This window comes from Sorex fumeus, unplaced genomic scaffold (assembly GCF_029834395.1).
Source record: "Sorex fumeus unplaced genomic scaffold, SorFum_2.1 ptg000025l, whole genome shotgun sequence".
Taxonomy (NCBI): Eukaryota; Metazoa; Chordata; class Mammalia; order Eulipotyphla; family Soricidae; genus Sorex; species Sorex fumeus.
The window spans coordinates 1,845,031-1,864,164 of record NW_026606082.1 but is presented as its reverse complement, the minus strand read 5'-3'; the positions used below and the strand labels follow the sequence as shown (position 1 = coordinate 1,864,164).

The 19,134-nt window shown below is 64.3% G+C and overlaps 1 protein-coding gene across 1 annotated transcript; it reads left to right on the top strand.

Moving 5' to 3' along the window:
- Positions 1–665: 665 nt before the first annotated feature.
- On the top strand, positions 666–18,196 carry GLTP (glycolipid transfer protein). The gene is made up of 5 exons (XM_056114494.1): positions 666–893; positions 12,559–12,617; positions 14,302–14,435; positions 15,494–15,644; positions 16,925–18,196. Exons 1-5 carry the CDS (start codon positions 791–793, stop codon positions 17,105–17,107), a joined length of 630 nt encoding a protein of 209 aa, XP_055970469.1. The 5' UTR covers positions 666–790; the 3' UTR covers positions 17,108–18,196.
- The last annotated feature ends 938 nt before the right edge of the window (positions 18,197–19,134 follow it).

Sequence of the window (19,134 nt, the reverse complement as noted above, 5' to 3'; positions counted from 1 at the left end):
CGGTCCGCCCGCGCCGGGGCCGGCCGGGGGCGGCAGGACACACGCCCGCCGGACGGGACGGACGGAGCCGGGCAGCGGACCGGGCGGCGCGCGGGCGGGCGCGCTTCCGCGAGGGGGGCGGGACGGGCGGGAAGCCCCGCCCCGCAGCCAATCGGGGCGCGGGGGCCCGCCGCAGGGGCGCGGATTGGGCGGGCGGCGGCGGCGGGGGCGGGGCGGGGGCGGGGCGGGCGGCGGCGGCGGCGGGCGCGGATTGGCGGCGCGCGGCGGGGGCGGGGCGGGGCGGGGCGCGCGGCGGCGGCGGCGGGCGCGGATTGGCGGCGCGCGGCGGGGGCGGGGCGGGGCGGGGCGCGCGGCGGCGGCGGCGGGCGCGGATTGGCGGCGCGCGGCGGGGGGCGGGGCGGGGCGGGGCGCGCGGCGGCGGCGGCGGGCGCGGATTGGCGGCGCGCGGCGGGGGCGGGGCGGGGGCGGGGCGCGCGGCGGCGGCGGCGGGCGCGGATTGGCGGCGCGCGGCGGGGGCGGGGCGGGGGCGGGGCGGGGGCGGCAGCGGCGGGCTCGGATTGGCGGCGCGCGGCGGGGGGCGGGGCGGGGCGGGGCGCGCGGCGGCGGCTTAGGCGCGCGCGGCCGGCGGGCGGCGCTGGGCGCTGGGGGGGCGGCGCGGCGCGGGCGGAAGTGGCGACGCTGGCGGCCCCGGAGCCTGCGGACGGCGGCGGCGGCGGCGGCGGCGGGCCGGGGGGGCGGCGCGGACCCCCGCGGCGCCGGCTGGGGCATCACCGCCGGCCTCGACCCCGAGATGGCGCTGCTGGCCGAGCACCTGCTCAAGCCGCTGCCCGCCGACCGCCAGATCGAGACGGGGCCCTTCCTGGAGGCGGTGTCCCACCTGCCGCCCTTCTTCGGTGAGCCGGGCCGGGGTCCCCGCCCCCCCCCGCGGCGCGCCCGGGGACCCCCGGGGTGCCCCGCCTCCTCCCGGGCCGCCCCGGACCCCGCGCCGCGCCCTGCCCCCCCGCCCCCCGCTGCTGCCCAGTCGCCCTCCCCCGGGCCAGTGTCCAGCGGACACCCCCCCCCCCGTTCTCCCGCCCTGGACACCCCGTGGCAGCCCCGTCCCCCTCCCAGGACTGGTCCTCGAAGCCCGTTTCCCTCCCAGCATCCCACCCCTCCCTCCCTCCCCGGCCCCTCGCTCCTTCTCTCTGCTGCCCAGTTGCTCCTCCGGGCCAGTGTCCAGCTGACAACCCTCCCACCCGCCCCCATTCTCCCACCCCGGGTCGCTCCCATCCCGCCGTGGCAGCCCCCCCCATCCTCCTCCCAGTACTGGTCCTCGAAGCCCGGTTCCCTCCCAGCATCCCACCCCTCCCTCCCTCCCTCCCTCCGTCTCCCCATCCCGGGTGGTCGGGTGGTCTGAACTCCCTTCCCCAGCCCCCTTCTCCTTTTGCCCTCTCCTCAAGTGCTCCCCGCCTCCCTCCCTCCCTCCCGCAGCGACCCCCACAATCCCTCCCCCCTCCGGAGACAGCCCCACCGCCTCTCCCCCCAGCCCCTGCCTTTGGGTGAAGATGGGTCGCAAAAAGGCCAAAGTCCCCTTCTAGAAAACCACCCAGAGGCGGGTTTTTCCTTTTCCTTTCCTTCTCTTGCCCCCTCCCCCTGGAACAGGTGTCAGGGCCAGGGGAGCAGTTCTGGGGAGCGGGCGGGGGGTTGATTTCCAACACAGGGAACCCCTCCTTTGGGCTTTAGAAGAGGAAGACACCCCCCCCATCCCACCCCTGCAGGGGCTGGAGCGATGGGACTGTGGGGAGGCCGCTTCTTGCTTGCAGCCTACCCAGGTTCGGTCCCCAGCATCCCGTAGGGTCCCCAAGTTGAGAGCCGGGAGTTAGTCCTGAGCACTGCCCAAAAAGAAAAAAAAGGGGAAGAGGAAGACCCCTCCCCCTTCCCCATAGAATCCTCTCAGGGCGGCCTGAGGAGTGCAGGGGTGCAGGGGCCCCGGCCTGAGCAGTCTCCCTTCCGCTTCTGCCGGGCCCAACCCTCACCCCCAGCCCAGCCCCGGCCTTGGATGGAAAATGGGAGATTGAACACAATACCGGTTGCCCCTGCCCTTGGGTTTGGGATCCAGGAAAGGGTGTAACCGGAGCCCTGGCCTTCTTCCCTGCCTTGTGACCTTGCCCCTGGCCCGTCCATCCAGCCAGGCAGGCAGTGCGGGCACGTGTTGGTCCCCAACTAGGCAGAGCCCAGCCGACACCCACCAGCAGGTCCTCCCCGCCCAGCTGGGTGCTCAGGTTCCCCGTTGACCCCGCTGCTGGGGGTGGCAGGGCGGGGGTGGGGTGGGGTGGGTGGGCTGCATTTCCTGCAGGACTGTGAGACCCCAGGTGTCACGCCCTGGCTCCGCCAAGGTGCTCCGTCTTAGCGATGTGTGTTTTGGGGTGTGTTGTTGTGGGGGGGGGGCGTCATTATCCCCTTCCTGGGCCCGTCTTGGCTCCTTCAGCCGATGGCTGACCAGTGTCTGAGTGCGCTTGCTTGGGCTCTGTGATTCTCAGACCGGCGGAAGTCGTGCGTGTGTAGGGTGGGGGCTTTCTTCGTACGCCCAGAGGGGTTCCTGGCCCCGTGGATGGACACCGGTGGACAGGATGTTTGGATCATCAGTGTCGGGGTCGGGACACACATGGAGAGTCAGTGTTCCAGCAGGTAGGGCGTTTTGCCTTGCCCACTGCCCGCCCAGGTTCGATACCCAGCGCCACGCAGGTCAGGAGTGAGCACCGCTGAGTGTGGCCCCAGAAACAAGACTATGTCGTTCTTCTGTCAGGCCTCCCTGCCCCTCGTCCACCCGTCCCTCCATCATCCTTTAGTTCCCGTCTTGGGTTCTGTGCACCCTTTTTAAGTGTGGTGGCCCCGAGGCTGGTGGGGTGGAGGCTGCCCTCCAGACACCCAGCAGGTCTCAGGCCCAGTGTCCACGGTGTGGGGTGGAGAAGCCATGCCCCCCCACCCCCACCCCTCGCAGCAAGGCGGCCCATCACTCCATCGCTCCACCTCTGTGGACGCTGCCATTGGATGCGGTGGCCTGGCTGCTTGTGGGGACACTGGGTGGTGGCAGCTGGAGCCGGCCGCGACTTCCTCCCTCTTCTGAGCTCAAAAGACCATTGTGTGCTGGGCGCCGCATCCCGGGGGGCCAGGCAGCTCCCTGGAGACAGGGAGGATGTCCACGGCTGCCTCCCAGGGCGGATTTAAAACGCCGCTGTAGCCCAGACTGGACCTTTTTTTTTTTTTTTTTTGCTTTTTGGGTCACACCTGGCGATGCTCAGGGGTTCCTCCGGGCTCTGCACTCAGGAGTTACTCCCAGTGGTGCTCAGGGATGGGATGCTGGGAATCGAACCCCGGGTCGGCCGCGTGCAAGGCAAACGCCCTCCCCGCTGTGCTATCGCTCCAGCCCGGTAGCTGGGCTTGTAGGAGGTGTTTAGTTGTGTTCTTGGAGGAAAATCAAGCCCGGCAACGAAGTGATGGGCGCCAGGCTCTCCCGGCCTCTTAGCTGAGGCTTCGCCAGGGCCCAGAACTCCGTGTCTGTGAGCGAGTTCTGGGGGTCTCGGCCGTGCGTCCCCAGCCAGGTGTTGAAGATCACTGGATTCTTTCTCAGCCATTGAGATGGTTGGTTGGGTCTTTGGTTGGTTGGTTTGGAGCCATGCCTGGTGGTGCTCAGAGCTTACTCCCGACTCTGCACTCAGGAGTCACTCCTGCCGTGCCCAGGGGACCCTGTGGGATGTTGGGGACCAAATCTGGGTCAGTAAGCGCCTTACCTGTCCTGTCTCCCTGGTCCCTGAAATTCTTTGGTTTGGGAGCCATGCCCACTTCTTTTTGTGCAATGGAGGGGGGGGGGGTTCACATCTGGCAGTGCTCAGGGCTTGCTTTTAGCTGTGCTCTCAGGAATTACTCCTGGAGGGCTCAGGGGATCCCACTGGGGGCTGGGGACCGAACCCAGGTCTGCGTGTGCAAGGCAAGTGCGCTACCCATTGTGTTATCTCTTCGGCCCTTGGGTCCTTCTTCGAGGGAAGATGGAGGCTGCTCTTCCTCCCCTGCAGGGCGCGAGCTTGGCACTCCGTGTACTTAGCCACTTGGAATTCTATTGTCCGTCCCTCCCGGGAGCTCGCTGAGCCTGGACACCCGCCTCGCTCCTGCCCTGTAGCATCCTCGTCCGGATCTCTTGGCTCCAGCCGCCAGAGTCTAGACGACGGGCGGGCGTCAAAGGGAGCGAAGGCATTTTGCACCTTGGAGCCAACACAGCGGAGCCCGGGGGCCGTGTGGTTTGTGACACCCCGTGATGAGGGCCTTTCTTTGGCCTGCCTGGGGCCCACCCTTCCTGGCAGCAGCCCCCAGCCCGAGCCTGACCCCGTCCACCCCCAGGCCATCATTCTCTCCCGCTGACCCAGTAATCGGATCCCCCCAGGCCCGATCGGCTTGCAGCTGGCCTCCGCGAAGCCCTCGGGCCGTGCCCTGCAGGTCAGCTGGGCAGCTCTTCTGGAGGATTCTCAGAGCGGGCAGAGGGAGCAGGGGAGACCCCGGGTGGGAGAGGCGAGGCCCTTCAGCCGCTCACTCCCTGCCCAGAAGCCTGGGTGGCTGCGAGGACCCGCCTGGGCATCTGTGAGGCGCTTTCCCCGGGGCTGGCTGGCGTTGTGCCCGCGTCTCCCTGGAAGCCCTCCTCCTGCTTTCCGGCCTCTTACTCTGGTTCTCTTTTTGTTTGTTAGTTTTCTGGGCCAAGCCCGGCGATGCTCAGGGGTCACTCCTGACTCTGCTCTCGGGGATCCCTCCTGGCGGGGCTCGGGGGGCCCCTGCGGGATGCCGGGAATCGAACCTGCATCTGTCGCCTGCGAGGCCAGCGCCCTACCCACTGCGCTGTCTCTCTGGCCCCTTGGCCACTGGTCCTGACGGACCCTCTTAGCGCTCACCTGTGTGCAGAGTCTCGCTTGTGTCCCATGAAGGCCGAGGACTCTCAGCCCAGGCCCAGCACCCGCGGTGACGGCTGAGCAAGCCCTCTCCTTGCTCGCGGTTCTTTCCAGAAGGGTTTTTGCTTTTCCCTCTTTTCGAACGAATGCGCATGACCAAATTAAACGATGCACTGGGGCAGACATGATGCCTCAGCCCTGATACCCCTTCTTCCCACTGAGCCCATGCACAACCGCCGTCTCTTCCGCCCCACCCCTTGGTGCTTGAGATGACGCCCGTTTGCTCTCACAGCCTTGAGGGAGAACGGGCCGGAGCGGTAGTGCAGCGGGTGGGCGCTTGCCGTGCACGCCGCTCCGCCAGGTCTGAGCCGCGGCACCGTGGACCGGTCTGGGTCCCCTCAAGGCTGCCGGGAGCGATCACCGAGCCCAGAGCCAGGAGTAAGCCCTGAGCACAGTTGAGCATTGTAGGGCGGGGGAGACAGACAGACAGACAGGCAGACCCGGAAATGGAGAGAATCAGAGAACCCTGATGTGGGAGCTTGCAGGGATGCTTCTCCCTCACTGATCCGCCAACTCCGGGGTCATTTCACTTCACTCCGTTCTGGTCGTTGACTGGTTTGGGTTTTGCAGCACGGCAGGGGACCGTGAGTGTACAGAGCTGGGTGCAGACTCTGCATGTGGGAGGCCCGGACACCACAGCACCTGGTCACCCCCGGCCAGGAGTAGCCAGTTGACCCTCCGTGGAAAATGCCAGAACTGGGCCTCCCAGGTTCAGTGTTCCTAGCCTCAGATCCTAGAAAGGAAAGGGCCGGGCGGATGGTGCAGCAGAGGGCGCTGGCCTTGCATTCGGCCCGAGTTCGATCTTCAGCCTCTCTGAGCACTCTCGGGAATGATTCTTGTGTGCGGAGTCAGGAGTAGCCCCTGAGCGTCGCTGATTTATGGCCCCCAAACAACCCCCCCCCCCAAACCCAGTGCGCAGAAAATAGTTTTTCCCTCCCTTGGTTGGGCGCTGCCTGGCGGCTGGAGAACCGCCCCAGCACCCCTGTCTCGGGGCAGTGTCCGCGCCACTGCAGGGTGTGGCCAGTGCTGCCCACCAGGAGGTTATGGACCGTGCCCGGGAGTGTCTCAGCCTGAGGGCCGGTGGCCAGGGGCTGAGGTCTGGCTGCTGCTCGTGCGGGGAAGAACCCAGAGATGCAGGAGCAAGAAAGACCCCTGCGCCCACCCTGCCCTTGGCTCGTGCATCCGGCCCCTCTGTCCCCCTTCCCCGTTTTTGGGGGGAGCACACCCGGCAATGCTCAGGGGCTACTCCTGGCTGCCGGGGATCGAACTCGGTTCGGCTGCGTACAGGCAAGCGCCTTACCCGAGGTCCCATTGCTCTGGCCCAGAGCCTGCTGTCCAGGGCACTGCCGGGACTCCCTCAGGGGCCCCCGGGCGTGATCCACAAGTGCAGAACCCCAGGCACTGTCGGGCATGGCCCCCCCAAAACTAACAAAATTACCACCCCCCCAAAAAACAACGGAGCGCCAACTGGTATGTCTTGTCTCCACCCACCCTGAAGGAAGAGACCTGCCTTATATGTTCGATCTAGCACGTTACGGGTGCCAGCCCCCTCATGGACGCAGCCTCACTGAAGCCCCACAGCACCCTTTTATTCACCTGGTCTCACAGATGCAGAGGGGCTGGACGATAGCACAGCGGGGAGGGCATTTGCCTTGCACGGGGCCAACCCGGGTTCGATTCCCATCATCCCAGATGGTCCCCCGAGCACCTCCAGGAGTGATTCCTGAGTGCATGAGCCAGGGGTAACCCCTGTGCATCGCTGGGTGTGACCCAAAAACAAAAAACCCCCAGAGACCGTGATGCAGAGGGGTTAGCTGACGCCACCCCCCCCCCCAGACCCAGACTCCCCCTTCCCCCGCCTGCAGGAGAAATCACTTTCCCCAGTGTGTGCGCAGCTCCAGGCTTGTTCTCTGCCAAGGACAGTGGTTGTGGGCCCAGCCACCGAGCCCCAGGGTGAGTCAGTCGGGAGTGCTTGGTGACCGCTCCCCCTTGGCTAGGGTCAAGAGAAGCTTGGCTGGGTCCTCGTTGGGGGGAGGCGGGCTTTCTCGGGGCGCTGACCCTTCGACTTCAGCCTCTCTCCCAGACGGAGCCCGGAGCCCTGCGTGGCATGCACACACATGCACACGCGCCCCTGAGTTAAGACATGATTCATCCGTGTCGGCTGTAATTGAAGGGCCTCCTTTATGACCCTCGTAACACGGGGCCTTTTGTGAAGTCAATCTGCCCTGGGTGCTTAATGACCACCTTGTTGTCCGAAAAGAAAAGAAGGAAAAGTGGGTCTGCAGGAGCACCTCCCCCATGCCCGGTCCCCGAGATCACAGCGCGGCCGGCATCCTCCGCGCCCACGCCCAGCGGTGCCCAGCCAGCTGGGCCCGGTGGTTCAGTGCTCCGCCCTGCTGAGGAGGTGCTGACGTCTTGGGCAGTGCTGTGGGGTTGTGGGGGGCGGCGTGGTGCCAGGCTGGAACTCTGGCCGTTGAGCAGGGGTCTCCCCAGCCCCGTTGCCCCTCCTTTTTGGAGTGAGTATTTCCGGGTGGGGTTAAGGTGCGTCTGCCTGGAACCACACAGGCCGGAAGTGACACTGTCTTCATTGGCAGGGAGACGTCAGCCGTGGGGGGGTGGAGGGGCGGTCTCGGGACCGCTCCTGGTGGTGCTCGGGGATCACTCCTCGCAGGGCGCAGGGGATCAAACCAGCATCAGGCCCCCGCAGGACAAGCCCCTTGACGCCTGGACTAGCTCTGCCACCCAGGAGCTTGACGTTGTACAAATGAAGGAGCTGAGGCCTTGCACTCGGCCGCCCCTGGGTGGGTCTCCGCACCCCCTCTGGTCTCCCAAGCCCTGCCAGGAGTGGCTCCCGAGCACCGAACCAGGAGTCAGCCCCGAGCACAGCCGGGTGTGGCCCCCAGACAAACAAAACGGAAGACAGGAGCGCGTTTTGTTCCCGAATGGGAGTTCTTCCTGCTCGGAGAAGGAAGACCAGGCCGGGCTGGGGGGAGTCAGGGGCAGCCCGTACCAGGTGGTGTTGGTTCTGCTTCCGGAAAGGCGCCAGGGGCAGCCCCGTGGGACCTTCCCGGCTGGTTCCGAGTCCCAGCCCCATGGGAGAGAGAGGAATCGAATGGGGTGGGGGGTTCCACGGGGCCCTTGTGCGCCGGCTCTCGGGGGGTCTGCGCTCGGGGCTCCCAAGCCACCCTCCCAAGCCCCGGCGGGACCCCGGCAGGAAGCCCCACACTCCCTGAGCCCGGCCAGAATAGTGACGCCGTGCGGGGTGGCACCCGGGGCCCCCTCTTAGTCTGCTGTGACCCCGGCCCCCCGAGCTTCCTGTTTTCTGGACTGAGCTGGATGAGGTCAGAGTGCAGCAAAGAGCAGGAGGGGGTCATTGGCAGCCATGAAGGGAAGGTCACTCCAGGGGCCAGGAAGGTAGCACAGTGGTTAGGGCACAGGCCTGAGGATACCCAGGCCTAGTGCCCATTAACAGCCTGTTTGGCTGGACCTCCTGAGCACTGCTAGGGGAACCCCCTCTCCATCTCCCAAAAAATAAATAAGAACAAAAAAACCCCACCCACAGCTGCCCCCGTGCCTTAGAGCATCACTTTGTAAGAGGGGGCAGGGCCGCTGGTATCCCTGGGTCGCACGTGAACCCAAGTGCTTGCCGTGATGACGGCTCGGTTAGAAAATCACGGGTCGCTCTTGTTGGCAAGTCTCGTCCTCCCTTTTTGCCGGGTAGAACCGGGGATGGCCTGTGCCCTCCTGTAACCCACTGGAGGGCAAGTCTGTCGCTGCTTGACTTTTTTGGTCGATTGTTGTTCGGGGTCTTCCTTCTGGTTCCGTGAATTGCCCATTTTCAATAGACTTGGGGCCCTCCTTATTGGTTGGTAAGAACTCTTTACATATTAAGGATAGATCATCTTTTAAAAATTATTTTTTTAATTGAATTACAGTGAGAGTCACGGTGGCAAAGCCGTTTGTGATTGGGTTTCAGTCTTAGAATGTTCCAACGCCCGTCCCTCCACCAGTGTACATTCCCCATAACCAAACCAATGTCCAAGGATCTCCCCTGCCCATCCGCCGCCTCTATGGCAGGAACTTCTCTCTCCCTCTCTCTCTCTCTCTCCTTCCCTCCCCTTTTGGGAATTATGGTTTGCAGTACAGATACGGAAAGGTTATCATGTATATTCTCTTAACCTACTTTGTTTCTTTTTTATTTTTGGGTCACCCCAGGTGTTGCACAGGGGTTACTCCTGGCCCTGCACTCAGGAATTACTCCTGGCGGTGCTCAGGGGACCATATGGGATGCCAAGAATCGAACCCGGGTCTGCTTCGTGCAAGGCAAACACCCTCCCCGCTGTGCTGTCGCTCCAGCCCCTCTCTTCCCGACTTTCAACACTCGGTTCCTGCCCAGAGTGGTCATTTCCACCGATTGTTGTTATACGGGTCCCTCCTCTCTTCGGATAATTCTCTTTTGTCTGTGTCATCTGTCGCGCCAGCCTGTTCCTCCGCCCACCCCATCATTTGTTGTTGGACTTGGGCGGTGAGACCTTCCTCTACCCCATCTAGGTGAGTTTTGGTTTTGGTCATCAGACTTTCTGGTCTCTTCCTGATGCCTTCTGGAGTGAATCATGTGCTTTGGAAACTGTTTGCACACGATCCAGGCAGAACTGGTGACCCTCAGCGCTGGTCTCTAGGAAGGCCGGCCCGCCTGGGTTTTCCCTTCTGGCGGCTAGAGTGGGGCCTTTCCAGCCGTGCTCACGGGCCGCCCCGTGCTGACCCAGAGGTTGGAGGTCTCTGGGCCACTCTCTGTTTTGTGCTTCAGGGGAGATGATGAGTCGGGAGAGTGCCCTGAGCCGCCCCTCCCCCGCTGACAAATGGCATTTTGAAGAGCCGATTTGCTGACAACAACAGTAAAATCAAAGTGTTTGAGGAAACAGCCAAACTGGTCAAACTAGAAAAGTTGATGGGGGGGGAGGGGCAGGTCTGTAGGAAGGGTGAGGCTGGCTAAGCACGACCAGGCACTCGCCCAGGTGGCACCGTCCGTGCCAGAGCCACGACAAATGCCCCAGTGTGCCTGCGCCTGCACCGCCCAGCACACGCGCACACCCACGTGCACACACACACAAACACACACACACACACACACACTCATGCACATACACACGCACACACACGCATCAATCCACACGGGTACACACACATGCATGCACAGGCACACACGGGCACACAGCAATGCGGTGGGCTCCAGAGCTCTGAGCCCTCGGCAGCCCCCCTGGACTCTCTGGGCCCCTGACCTTGCCCTCAGCCAAGGCGAGCCTGACCCTAGGGGTCTCAGCTCCCTGCACCGGACCCCCACCCCCGTCTGTTTGCCCAGCGCCTCTGCATTGTTAAACGGGAATGGGGAGGCCGGGAGAGAGTGGACAGCGGGGTGGGCGCCCTCCTGGCACATCTGTGGCCCCGGTGTGATCCCCAGCACCGCCTTGTGGTCCCCTGAGCACCACCAGGAGGGATCCCTGAGCACAGAGCCAGGAGTGAGCTCCAGCACGGCTGGCGCTGGCCCAGAACCAGGAAAGGAGAGAGGAGGGCTGGGCCCGGCGGGGCTCAGTCACTCGCAGGCCCCAGGCTGGGAGTGACCGTGCCTCTGTCCGGGACACGGCTGGCCTGGGTCCAGAAGATTCCACACGCGCAGTGTACCATGCACGCGCACGGTGAGCCTGGGGTCCGTTCCTGCCGCCTCTTCTCCCGGGCGCGGTGTGGAAGTGGGCTCTGGACTTGGCGCTGCCGTGACCACCACACCCAGGCAAACGCTTTCCACCTTTCTCCCACAGGGCGGGGCTCAGGCTGCACACACTCTTTGCAGAGCCGGGTTGGTGGAGGGACACTGTCCAGTTCGTGGACTCGCCCCGTGGACCGCCTGAGTCACGGGGCTGGGAAGGGTGATGACCTCACGCGGGCAGCGGCCCTAGACGTCTGTCTGCTCGGAGGCCTCTGCTTGGGGTCCAGGGAGCTGCGGGCAGCTTGGCACTTGCATACCTGGGTCTTCTCGCCCTGATGATGCGTTCTCTCCCTCCCTCCCACCCTCCCTCCCTCTTTCTCTCTTTCTCTCTCTCTCTCACCACACCCAGCGGTGCTCAAGGGTTAGTCCTGACTCTGTGCTCAGGAGCGACCCCTGGTGGCGGCGCTGGGTGGAGCACATGCAGTGCCCAGATCCCCATTGAGGTACCAGGCCCGGCCAGAGTGGGCAAGCGCCCTCCCTACCCACTGTGCCGCCCCTCCGGTCCCTCAGGGCTCCCTCTGGTCACCACTCAGGCCCAGGGGTGCTATACCTGGGGGTGGTCAGTGGGAACTTGCTGTGCCGAGGATTGAATTTGGTAGGAAAGCCCCCCCCACCCCCAGACCCTGAGCTCTCATGTTTGAAAGAGGAGGGGTGTCGATTTCCGGGACTGAGGGTCGACCATCCCTGGTTGAAGGGTCCTTCTAGTTCTCTGGTGCCCCTGGTGGCTCGGTCAGGGGTGGGGGGATGGTTGTGGTAGCAGTGAAATGGGCAGGCTGTGTTCCGGCTCCCTCACCTGAGCCCAGGAGGCCTTGGGGGGCGCCTGCGGGAAGTGACCCAGGAGAGAGTGTGTTCTGGGGGGTCCCAAGTCACAGCACCCTCACAGGCCCGCCTCGGCAGGAGGAGAGCTTGACGCCTTGGCCAGACGAGCAGGGGGACAGAGGGCAGGCCCCGGGAGTGGTCATAGCCGGCCAGAGTCCGGGACCAGGGGTCACCAGATCCCCCGTGCTCTGGCCCTCCTGGGCCCTGGAGGGAGGACCCCCGCCACAGAGGTGAGGGTACAGAGGAGAGGGGGTTGGGGGGCGCACAGGCCAGCTGGCTGCTGAACCTGGGGGACATTGGCCAGGTCACGGGGCTTGGCCCCAGTCGTGACGAGCCACAAAGGCAGAGCCGGGCAGAGGCCACCCGAGCCCCCGGTCCGGTCCTGTGGGGCGCAGGACACGGTCCAGGACAGCCCCGGGGAACCCAATGCAGGAGGAAACCCAGCAGAGGCCGCACGGCAGGGGCCTGTCCCACAGGCCAGTGAGCCAGAGCCCACCCGGTCCCCGAGCACAGAGCCCGGTGTAAGCCCGGAGCACTGCTGGGGTAACCCCTGAACCCAAAAGAAACGTCGGCGCACAGAGGCGGGACAGGCAGCCCCGGGGGTGGGGTGGGGGGCTCAGTCTGGGTGCCAGCCCACCCCCTCGCCCTCGGGTCCCGGCTGTTTCCCTGAGAACGCTCAGTGCCGTTCCCCGGGGCTCCTCTCCCTGCCCCTCGCATGTTCCAGATGGCCGGCCAGGTGAGCAGGGTCACCTTGCGTGGAATTCAGCCTGCAGGTGGCCCTCCCCCAGGCCTCTGCGTGGCCAGCTGTAGACACCCCAGCCCCACCTGGCCCGCCAGCCCGGAGCGTTGTGGCCGCATCCCCTGGGCTGTGCATCCCCCGGGCTGGGGGAGAGGGCAGGGAGGAGTCCCTCAGCCTCTGCACGGCTCCGCCTCTCCCCGGGTCCATGCAGGGTGTGACCCCCTCAGCCCCCGCTGCCGGGACTCACCCTCTCTCCTTGCCCCCAGACTGCCTTGGCTCTGCCGTCTTCACGCCCATCAAGGCGGACATCAGCGGCAACATCACGGTACGTGCTGGGCCCCTTGGCCCCCCGCCTCTGCCCCCAACACGAGGGAGACTCCCCTAGGTCAGGGGCCAGGCCCAGCTGGAGGCTTTGTCCCCAGGGGAGCCCATTGGATGGTTTGTCCACCACAGCCAGTAGGACGCAGGCTCTGGGGCCGGGTGACCCGGGACAGCGGGTTGGCAGGACACTTGCCTTCCAGGCAGCCGACCCAGGACCGTTCCCCTGCTGCTGTAGAGAGACCCCCAAACACTGCTCAGAGTGAGCCCTGAGCACAGGACCAGGAGTGAGCCCCGAGCACAGAGCCGGGAGTGAGCTCTGAGTCATGTTAGGTATAAAACCCAGCCCAGGGGGCTAGAGAGATATCACAGCGGGTAGGCATTTGCCTTGCACATGGCAGACCCGAGTTCGATTCCCAGCATCCCGTATGGCCCCCTGAGCACCGCCAGGAGTAACTCCTGAGTGCAGAGCCAGGAGGAACCCCTGTGCACCGCCAGGTGTGACCCAAAAAGAAAAAACAAAAAAAGAACCCACCCCTACACCCGCCACCTCTAACAACAACAAAACAAAGGGAAAAATATATATATATTTACATATAAAAATATAGATATATTTTATCCTCTTATTGTCTAGTTCTGACTCTCAGAGAACCCCGCAGGCTACTGAGAGTATCATACCCTCCTATATGCCTGACTAGACTCACCTGTAAAGGTGATTCGAGGCTGCCCCAAAAGCCTCCACCCTCTGGGAGAGCCCAGCAAGCTACCGAGAGGATCCCGCCTGCACGGTAGAGCCTGGCAAGCTCCCCGTGGCGTACTCGATATGTCAAAAACAGTAACAATGAATGGTCCTCAATACCCTGATCCTGAAGGAGCCCCTATGTCATTGGGCTACACTTGCACGAGACAGGGGTGAATGGAAATGTTACTGGGCCCGCTGGAGCAAATTGAAGAACAACGGGGTGATAGCGATAGTGATATATATATGTATATATATATTGACTCCCGAGGCCCCTGGCGGTCACTTCCCTTTCCCTGCCCCTGCCCCTGCCCCGTTGCCTGCACCCCTGCCCAGGCCCGCTCTGCCTCTGGCCCTGCCCCCTGCCCATCTGTCCTCCCCAGTTTAAGGTTTGGCGTGGAGGTGCCCAGAGTGGAGTTCAGACTCAGACTGCCAGGCTGGACACAGAGTCCAGCGGGCCAGGCGCTGGCCGTGTGGCAGATCTGAGTCCTGGCACTGCATATGGTCGCTGGGCACAGGGCCTGGTGTGGCCCCCGAGGGTCCCCCAGGAAACTAACCCAAGCCGCCTGGCTCCCGCTGGGGGAGGAGGAGCCCCACTCCCACGATGCTCAGGGCTGACTCCTGGTTCTGTGCTCAGGAGTCACTCCTGCTGGTGCTCAGGGGAACTGGACGGGCTGCCGGGGATCGAACCTGGCGAGCCACGTGCGAGGCAAACGTGCCGGCCCTGGGGCCAACTTTTTGAACCCCAGCCTGACTTCCCCTTGCCCACCAAAGTGAGGCCTGGGCATCTTGGCTCTGGGGGTCCGAAGCGTCCCAGCATCTCTGTCCCACCTGATCCAGCGTGTGACCCTGAGCTGGTGGGGGTGGGGGTGGGGGAGGCCCGGGGCGGGTGTGGGGGTGGGGTCCTCCAGCCAGCCTTCCCCAGGGACCGCCCCCCGGTGCTGCGTTTCAGAAAATCAAAGCCGTGTACGACACTGACCCCACCAAGTTCCGGACGCTGCAGAACATCCTGGAGGTGGAGAAGGAGATGTACGGGGCTGAGTGGCCCAAGGTCGGCGCCACGCTGGCTCTGATGTGGCTGAAAAGGTGACGGGCTGGGGGGGCAGCCGAGGAGGGACCCCAGCTCCACCGGGAGGAAGGTCTCAGCCCCTTCCCTGGGCTCTTCACGGGGTTGGCCAGAGTGCCTCAAGGGACGGGGTCCCCAGGCCGGCCGGCACCTGTGCTTCCCTGCCCGGCCTCCGAGCCAGCCCTGGGCTGAGCCCTGAGCACGCCCGGCTGTCCCCAACTCTCAGGGCTGGCTGGAGGCTTCTGGAATCTGCTCTCAGGTCTGGGACTGAGGGACAGGTACAGCGGTGGGGGTTGTGCACTGCACAGGAGTCATGTCACACCCTGCCACGGGCTGATGCGTGCATTTGACCTCACACATGCACCCTCACACACACGCATGTACACACATGCACACACGCACACACATGCACACACACACTCATACCCCCAAGGGCCTGAAAAGCCTCTTCCCAGCCCCACAGTGAAGGGCTTGAGTGGCCGCCAAAGGGCTCAGGGCAGCGGGTGTCCAGACAGGGGTGCTGGCCCAAGTCTCAGGGGTGCTGGCCCAGGTCTTAAGGGTGCTGGCCCAGGTCTTGGGTGCTGGCCCAGGGTTCCACTCAGTGTCAGTCTCTGTGGGCCGGGAGCCCCTGAGCACCCGCCCTGTGGCTTCTGCCCTCAGTGCTAGCGGCACAGAAGTGGATCAGGCAGATCCGGCCTGCGTGCCCCCCCACCCCCAGGCCTGGCAGGAACCACGTTTGGTCAGGGGTGGGTGGGGGGGACACACTGCAAGCAGGGGGGCTGCACCAGCCCACCTTGCCCTGGGTGCCCCTGCCCCGGCTGGTCCATGTCTCAGGGTCTGGCCCAGCCTGTCAGGGGGTGCTGGCCCAGGTTTCAGGGGTGCTGACCAGGTCTCAGAAGTGCTGACCAGGTCTTAGGACTGCTGGCCCAGCCTGTTGGGTTGCTGGCCCAGGTCTCAGGGGTGCTGGCCCAGGTCTCGGGTGCTGACCAGGTCTCAGAGATGCTGGCTCAGGTCTCAGGGGTGCAGGCCCAGCGTCTCGGGGCTGCTGGCCTAAAGCCCATCTCTTGTCTGTCCTCAGGGGTCTTCGCTTCATCCAGGTCTTCCTCCAGAGCATCTGTGACGGGGAGCGGGACGAGAACCACCCCAACCTCATCCGCGTCAACGCCACCAAGGCCTACGAGATGGCCCTGAAGAAGTACCACGGCTGGCTGGTGCAGAAGATCTTCCAGGTCAGAAGCCCGCGCCCGCACCAGCCCCCGAGGGCCGAGCCTGCAGGGCTGGGTCCGGGCTGTCCCCGCCTGGACTGCGGGCAGGGCGGGCGGAGGGCCGGCCAGGGGCGGGGCTGTGGGGAAGCTCCGCTCTCTGGAGTGGGCACTGGGACCCCAGCCTCAGTGAGGGCAGTGAGGTGCCCAGCACCGATGCCCGGGGGGGTCTCCCAGACGCAGACCGAGGGTCCCGCGTCCCGGAGTGCTCATCTGCGACTCACACACGCCCCTCGGTCGCTCCCAGGGCTCCTGGGGAGACGGAACCAGCATCAGCGCCTGCTGCATACCACCAGGGGGGTCGGAGTCGGGCCACACCGGGCGGGGTGACGCCATAGGGGGTGCCGAGGGTCGAACCCAGCCTGGCCGCGTGTGGGCGCCCTCCCCCGTCTCAGCCCAGCATTGTCCATCCTGATTCTTTCTTGGGTTTGTTCCGCTTCTGGGCCCCACCCGGCGGTGCTCAGGGGCTCTGCACTCAGGGGTCACTCCTGGCGGGCCGTGCTCCAGGGGCCACATGGGGGGGCCACATGGGGGACTGAGCCCCGGCCGGCAGCGTGCGAGGCCAGTGCCCTCCTGCTCCATCTCTGGGCCCCACGTTTTGATTGTTGGTTACCAGTAAGATCACCAGCGAGGCCTTTTAGTCTCCTGGCTCTGAAGCTCCGTGACTTTCTGATTCTCTGGACTCTGCCAGTGTTGGGGAAGTCCAGAAGTGTAGGCAGGTGCCCCTTCTCCCCCGACCCAGCACCTCGGCCCACCCTCTAAGGACAAAGGAGACCCAGCCAGTGTCCCCCCGCTCAGAGGGAAGGTTTTTGCAGGGAGTCCTGGGCCTTCCCCTGGGACCAAGGGCCCCCACCGTGGTCCTCAGCGCCTGACTGGGGCAGCCCGAGCCACTGGGCGTCACCGTGACTCCCATTTTACAGATGAGGAAACTGAGGCCCAGAGAGGCTAAGTAACTTGCTCAAGGCTCACAGCTAGTCGGCGGGCAGCACAAGCTGGAATTTGAAAGCCAGGTCTGTGACCCCAAAGCGGGCTGGGGTCCGAGGGCAAATACGCCTCCCAAGGCCACACCGGCAGCGCAGACACCCCACCACCCCCCCGCCCCCAGCACACACACACACACACACACGCACACAGGCACACACACCCGGTCGCAAACCCCAGGACAGCCCCTCCCAGATCGCCCCAATTTCCCCCGCACCCCGGGAGCCCCCTGCACGCTAACCGGTGCCGCCCTCTCGCCCGCCCAGGCCGCGCTCTACGCCGCCCCCTACAAGTCGGACTTCCTGAAGGCGCTGTCCAAGGGCCAGAAGGTGACCGAGGAGGAGTGCCTGGAGAAGACCCGCCTCTTCCTGGTCAACTTCACGGCCACCATCGACGTCATCTACGACATGTACACCAAGATGAACGCGGAGCTCAACTACAAGGTCTAGGCCCTGGCGCCCGGCCGGCAGCGTCCCCAGGTGGCCCTGGGTCACTCCGGGGGGCCCCTCGGACACCAGCGCCTCCCTGAGGCCGCTAAGCCCGGCCTGGGGCTGCACGCACAAGCCCACCGGGGGCAGTTTTTTTGTTTTTTTTTTTGTTGTTTTTGGTTTTCGTTTTGAGCCATACCCCACGATGCTCAGGGCTGACTCCTGGCTCTGCACTCAGGGACGACTCCTGGCAGAGCTCAGGACACCTGATGGGATGTCGGGGATCCACCCGGGTGGGCCTCGCGGGCCAGGCAGACGCCCACCCACTGCACTGTGTCGCCGCCGTGCGCCCCACACGCCCATTTTTTCCTTTTTTTTTTTTTTTGTTTTAATTTGCAAGACACCCTTGGGGTCTGTCCCCACCGAGCAGGACACAGCCGTCCTCCTTGCAGGTCGCCTTGGGACCTCGCCGGCGCACGATGGGCCTGACGCTTTGGTTTCTGTGTGTGGGGGTGGGCGGGGGATCCAATGAGCCAAGTCCCAGGGGCTCCTTTTTTTTCCTTTTTAATCACGCAGGCGAGCACGGCCCCTCCGCCCCCCACACCATCGGCACCCCCCCCCCCCAAGACAAGCACCCTCGTGAGACGCAGGCGGAAGCGGTCTGGGGCGTGTCAGGGACCAGGGCTTGGATCTGAAATCACACAGAGCCCCCCACCCGGGAGGGGATTTTATTTTTTTTAAGCAGCCTGGCCCGTGCGCGCCTGTGGTCGGGCAGCCCCGCGGGCGGCTCCCTGATTACAGAGCTGCCCGCTCTCGCCCTCTGGGCCCAGCTTTTTATAGCTCAGACCAACCAGCGAGTCCTTGAGGAGGGGGCTTTAATTTCAGAGCGCTCAGACGAACAGCGGCACACCCCCCGACGACTGCACTGTGTTCTTCTGCAGTTTCCTTCTCCTGCACCCCGGGGAAAACACCCCCCCCCACCGTGGGGGTCCTCTCAAGGGGGGGGGGACGCGGGAAGCACCTCACTGCCTTAAGCATCCTGCCCGGCCAGCGAGAAGCGGAACTGTCTGGGCGGGCAGAGTCACTCCCAAAGAATCGTTAATGTGTGTGTTGTGTGTTGTGTGTTGTGTGTTTTTTTTTTTTTTAAGGAAAAAAAAGAAACGAACAAACACAACCCAATGAGAAGCAATTGGTGATTTTTAACACAGACACGAAAGAATCTTGAATAAAAATCTCTATTTTGGAATCATATCGCTGTGTGGTTTGGGTTCTTGATTTTTTTTTTTTTCTTGTCTGGCTCAGAGGTTACAATGGGACCCTCCAGGGAACCGTCTTCCTGAACTCCGTGGCTTAGAAAAATAGAGCTGTTTGGGGCAGGAGCAATAGCACAGCGGGGAGGGCATTTGCCTGGTCGGTCTGCAGCCAACCTGGGTTCCATCCCCAGCACCCCCTATGGTCCGTCAGGCCAGGAGTCAGCCCCGAGCACTGCTGGGTGTGGCCCCAGAACCAAACAGAAAACTTCAGGGGTGAAGGGTTCAAATCCCTCGCACACCTCTCTGCCCAGGAACTCCCTGGGTGCTGACGAGTTCTGTCACGCGCGGGGTCGAAGCGGCCCTGAGTTTGAGAGAGGTGCCAGGTGTGCTCAGCGCAAGGGCCTCCCCGTGTCCATCTGTCCTGTGAATCATGATGGGGCTGTGGGCGGGGGACCTGGCTGGCCCGTGCCCCAAGCGACCCATCCCTGCTCCTTGCCCAGCCTCGGTTTCCTCCTTCCTTCCTTCCCTCCTTACTCCTCGGCTGGGTCACCCTGAGCGCTGAGCTGCTTCTCATCGCTGGAGAAGGACCATCTGTCTGTCTGCCTCGGAGTTGGTAGGTTGGGGGGGTTGGGGGGCATCCCCAAGTTCGCCCCGGCCCTGGCGTCTGGGGCGTAGTACTCCGCGGAGCCCAGCAGGCGGCGCCGTGGGGTCGCTGCCCGCGTGGCCAGGGGGGCGGCTTCCAGCGGCTGAGGGAGGAGCCCCGCGGGAGCACTCGGGCGGCTTGCAGCCTGCTGT

Coding starts and splice junctions, on each gene's coding strand:
- GLTP (XM_056114494.1), top strand. CDS start 791: ATGGCGCTGCTGGCCGAGCACCTGCTCAAGCCGCTGCCCGCCGACCGC. Junction 894..12,558: donor CCACCTGCCGCCCTTCTTCG/GTGAGCCGGGCC, acceptor CCTTGCCCCCAG/ACTGCCTTGGCTCTGCCGTC. Junction 15,645..16,924: donor TGGTGCAGAAGATCTTCCAG/GTCAGAAGCCCG, acceptor TCGCCCGCCCAG/GCCGCGCTCTACGCCGCCCC.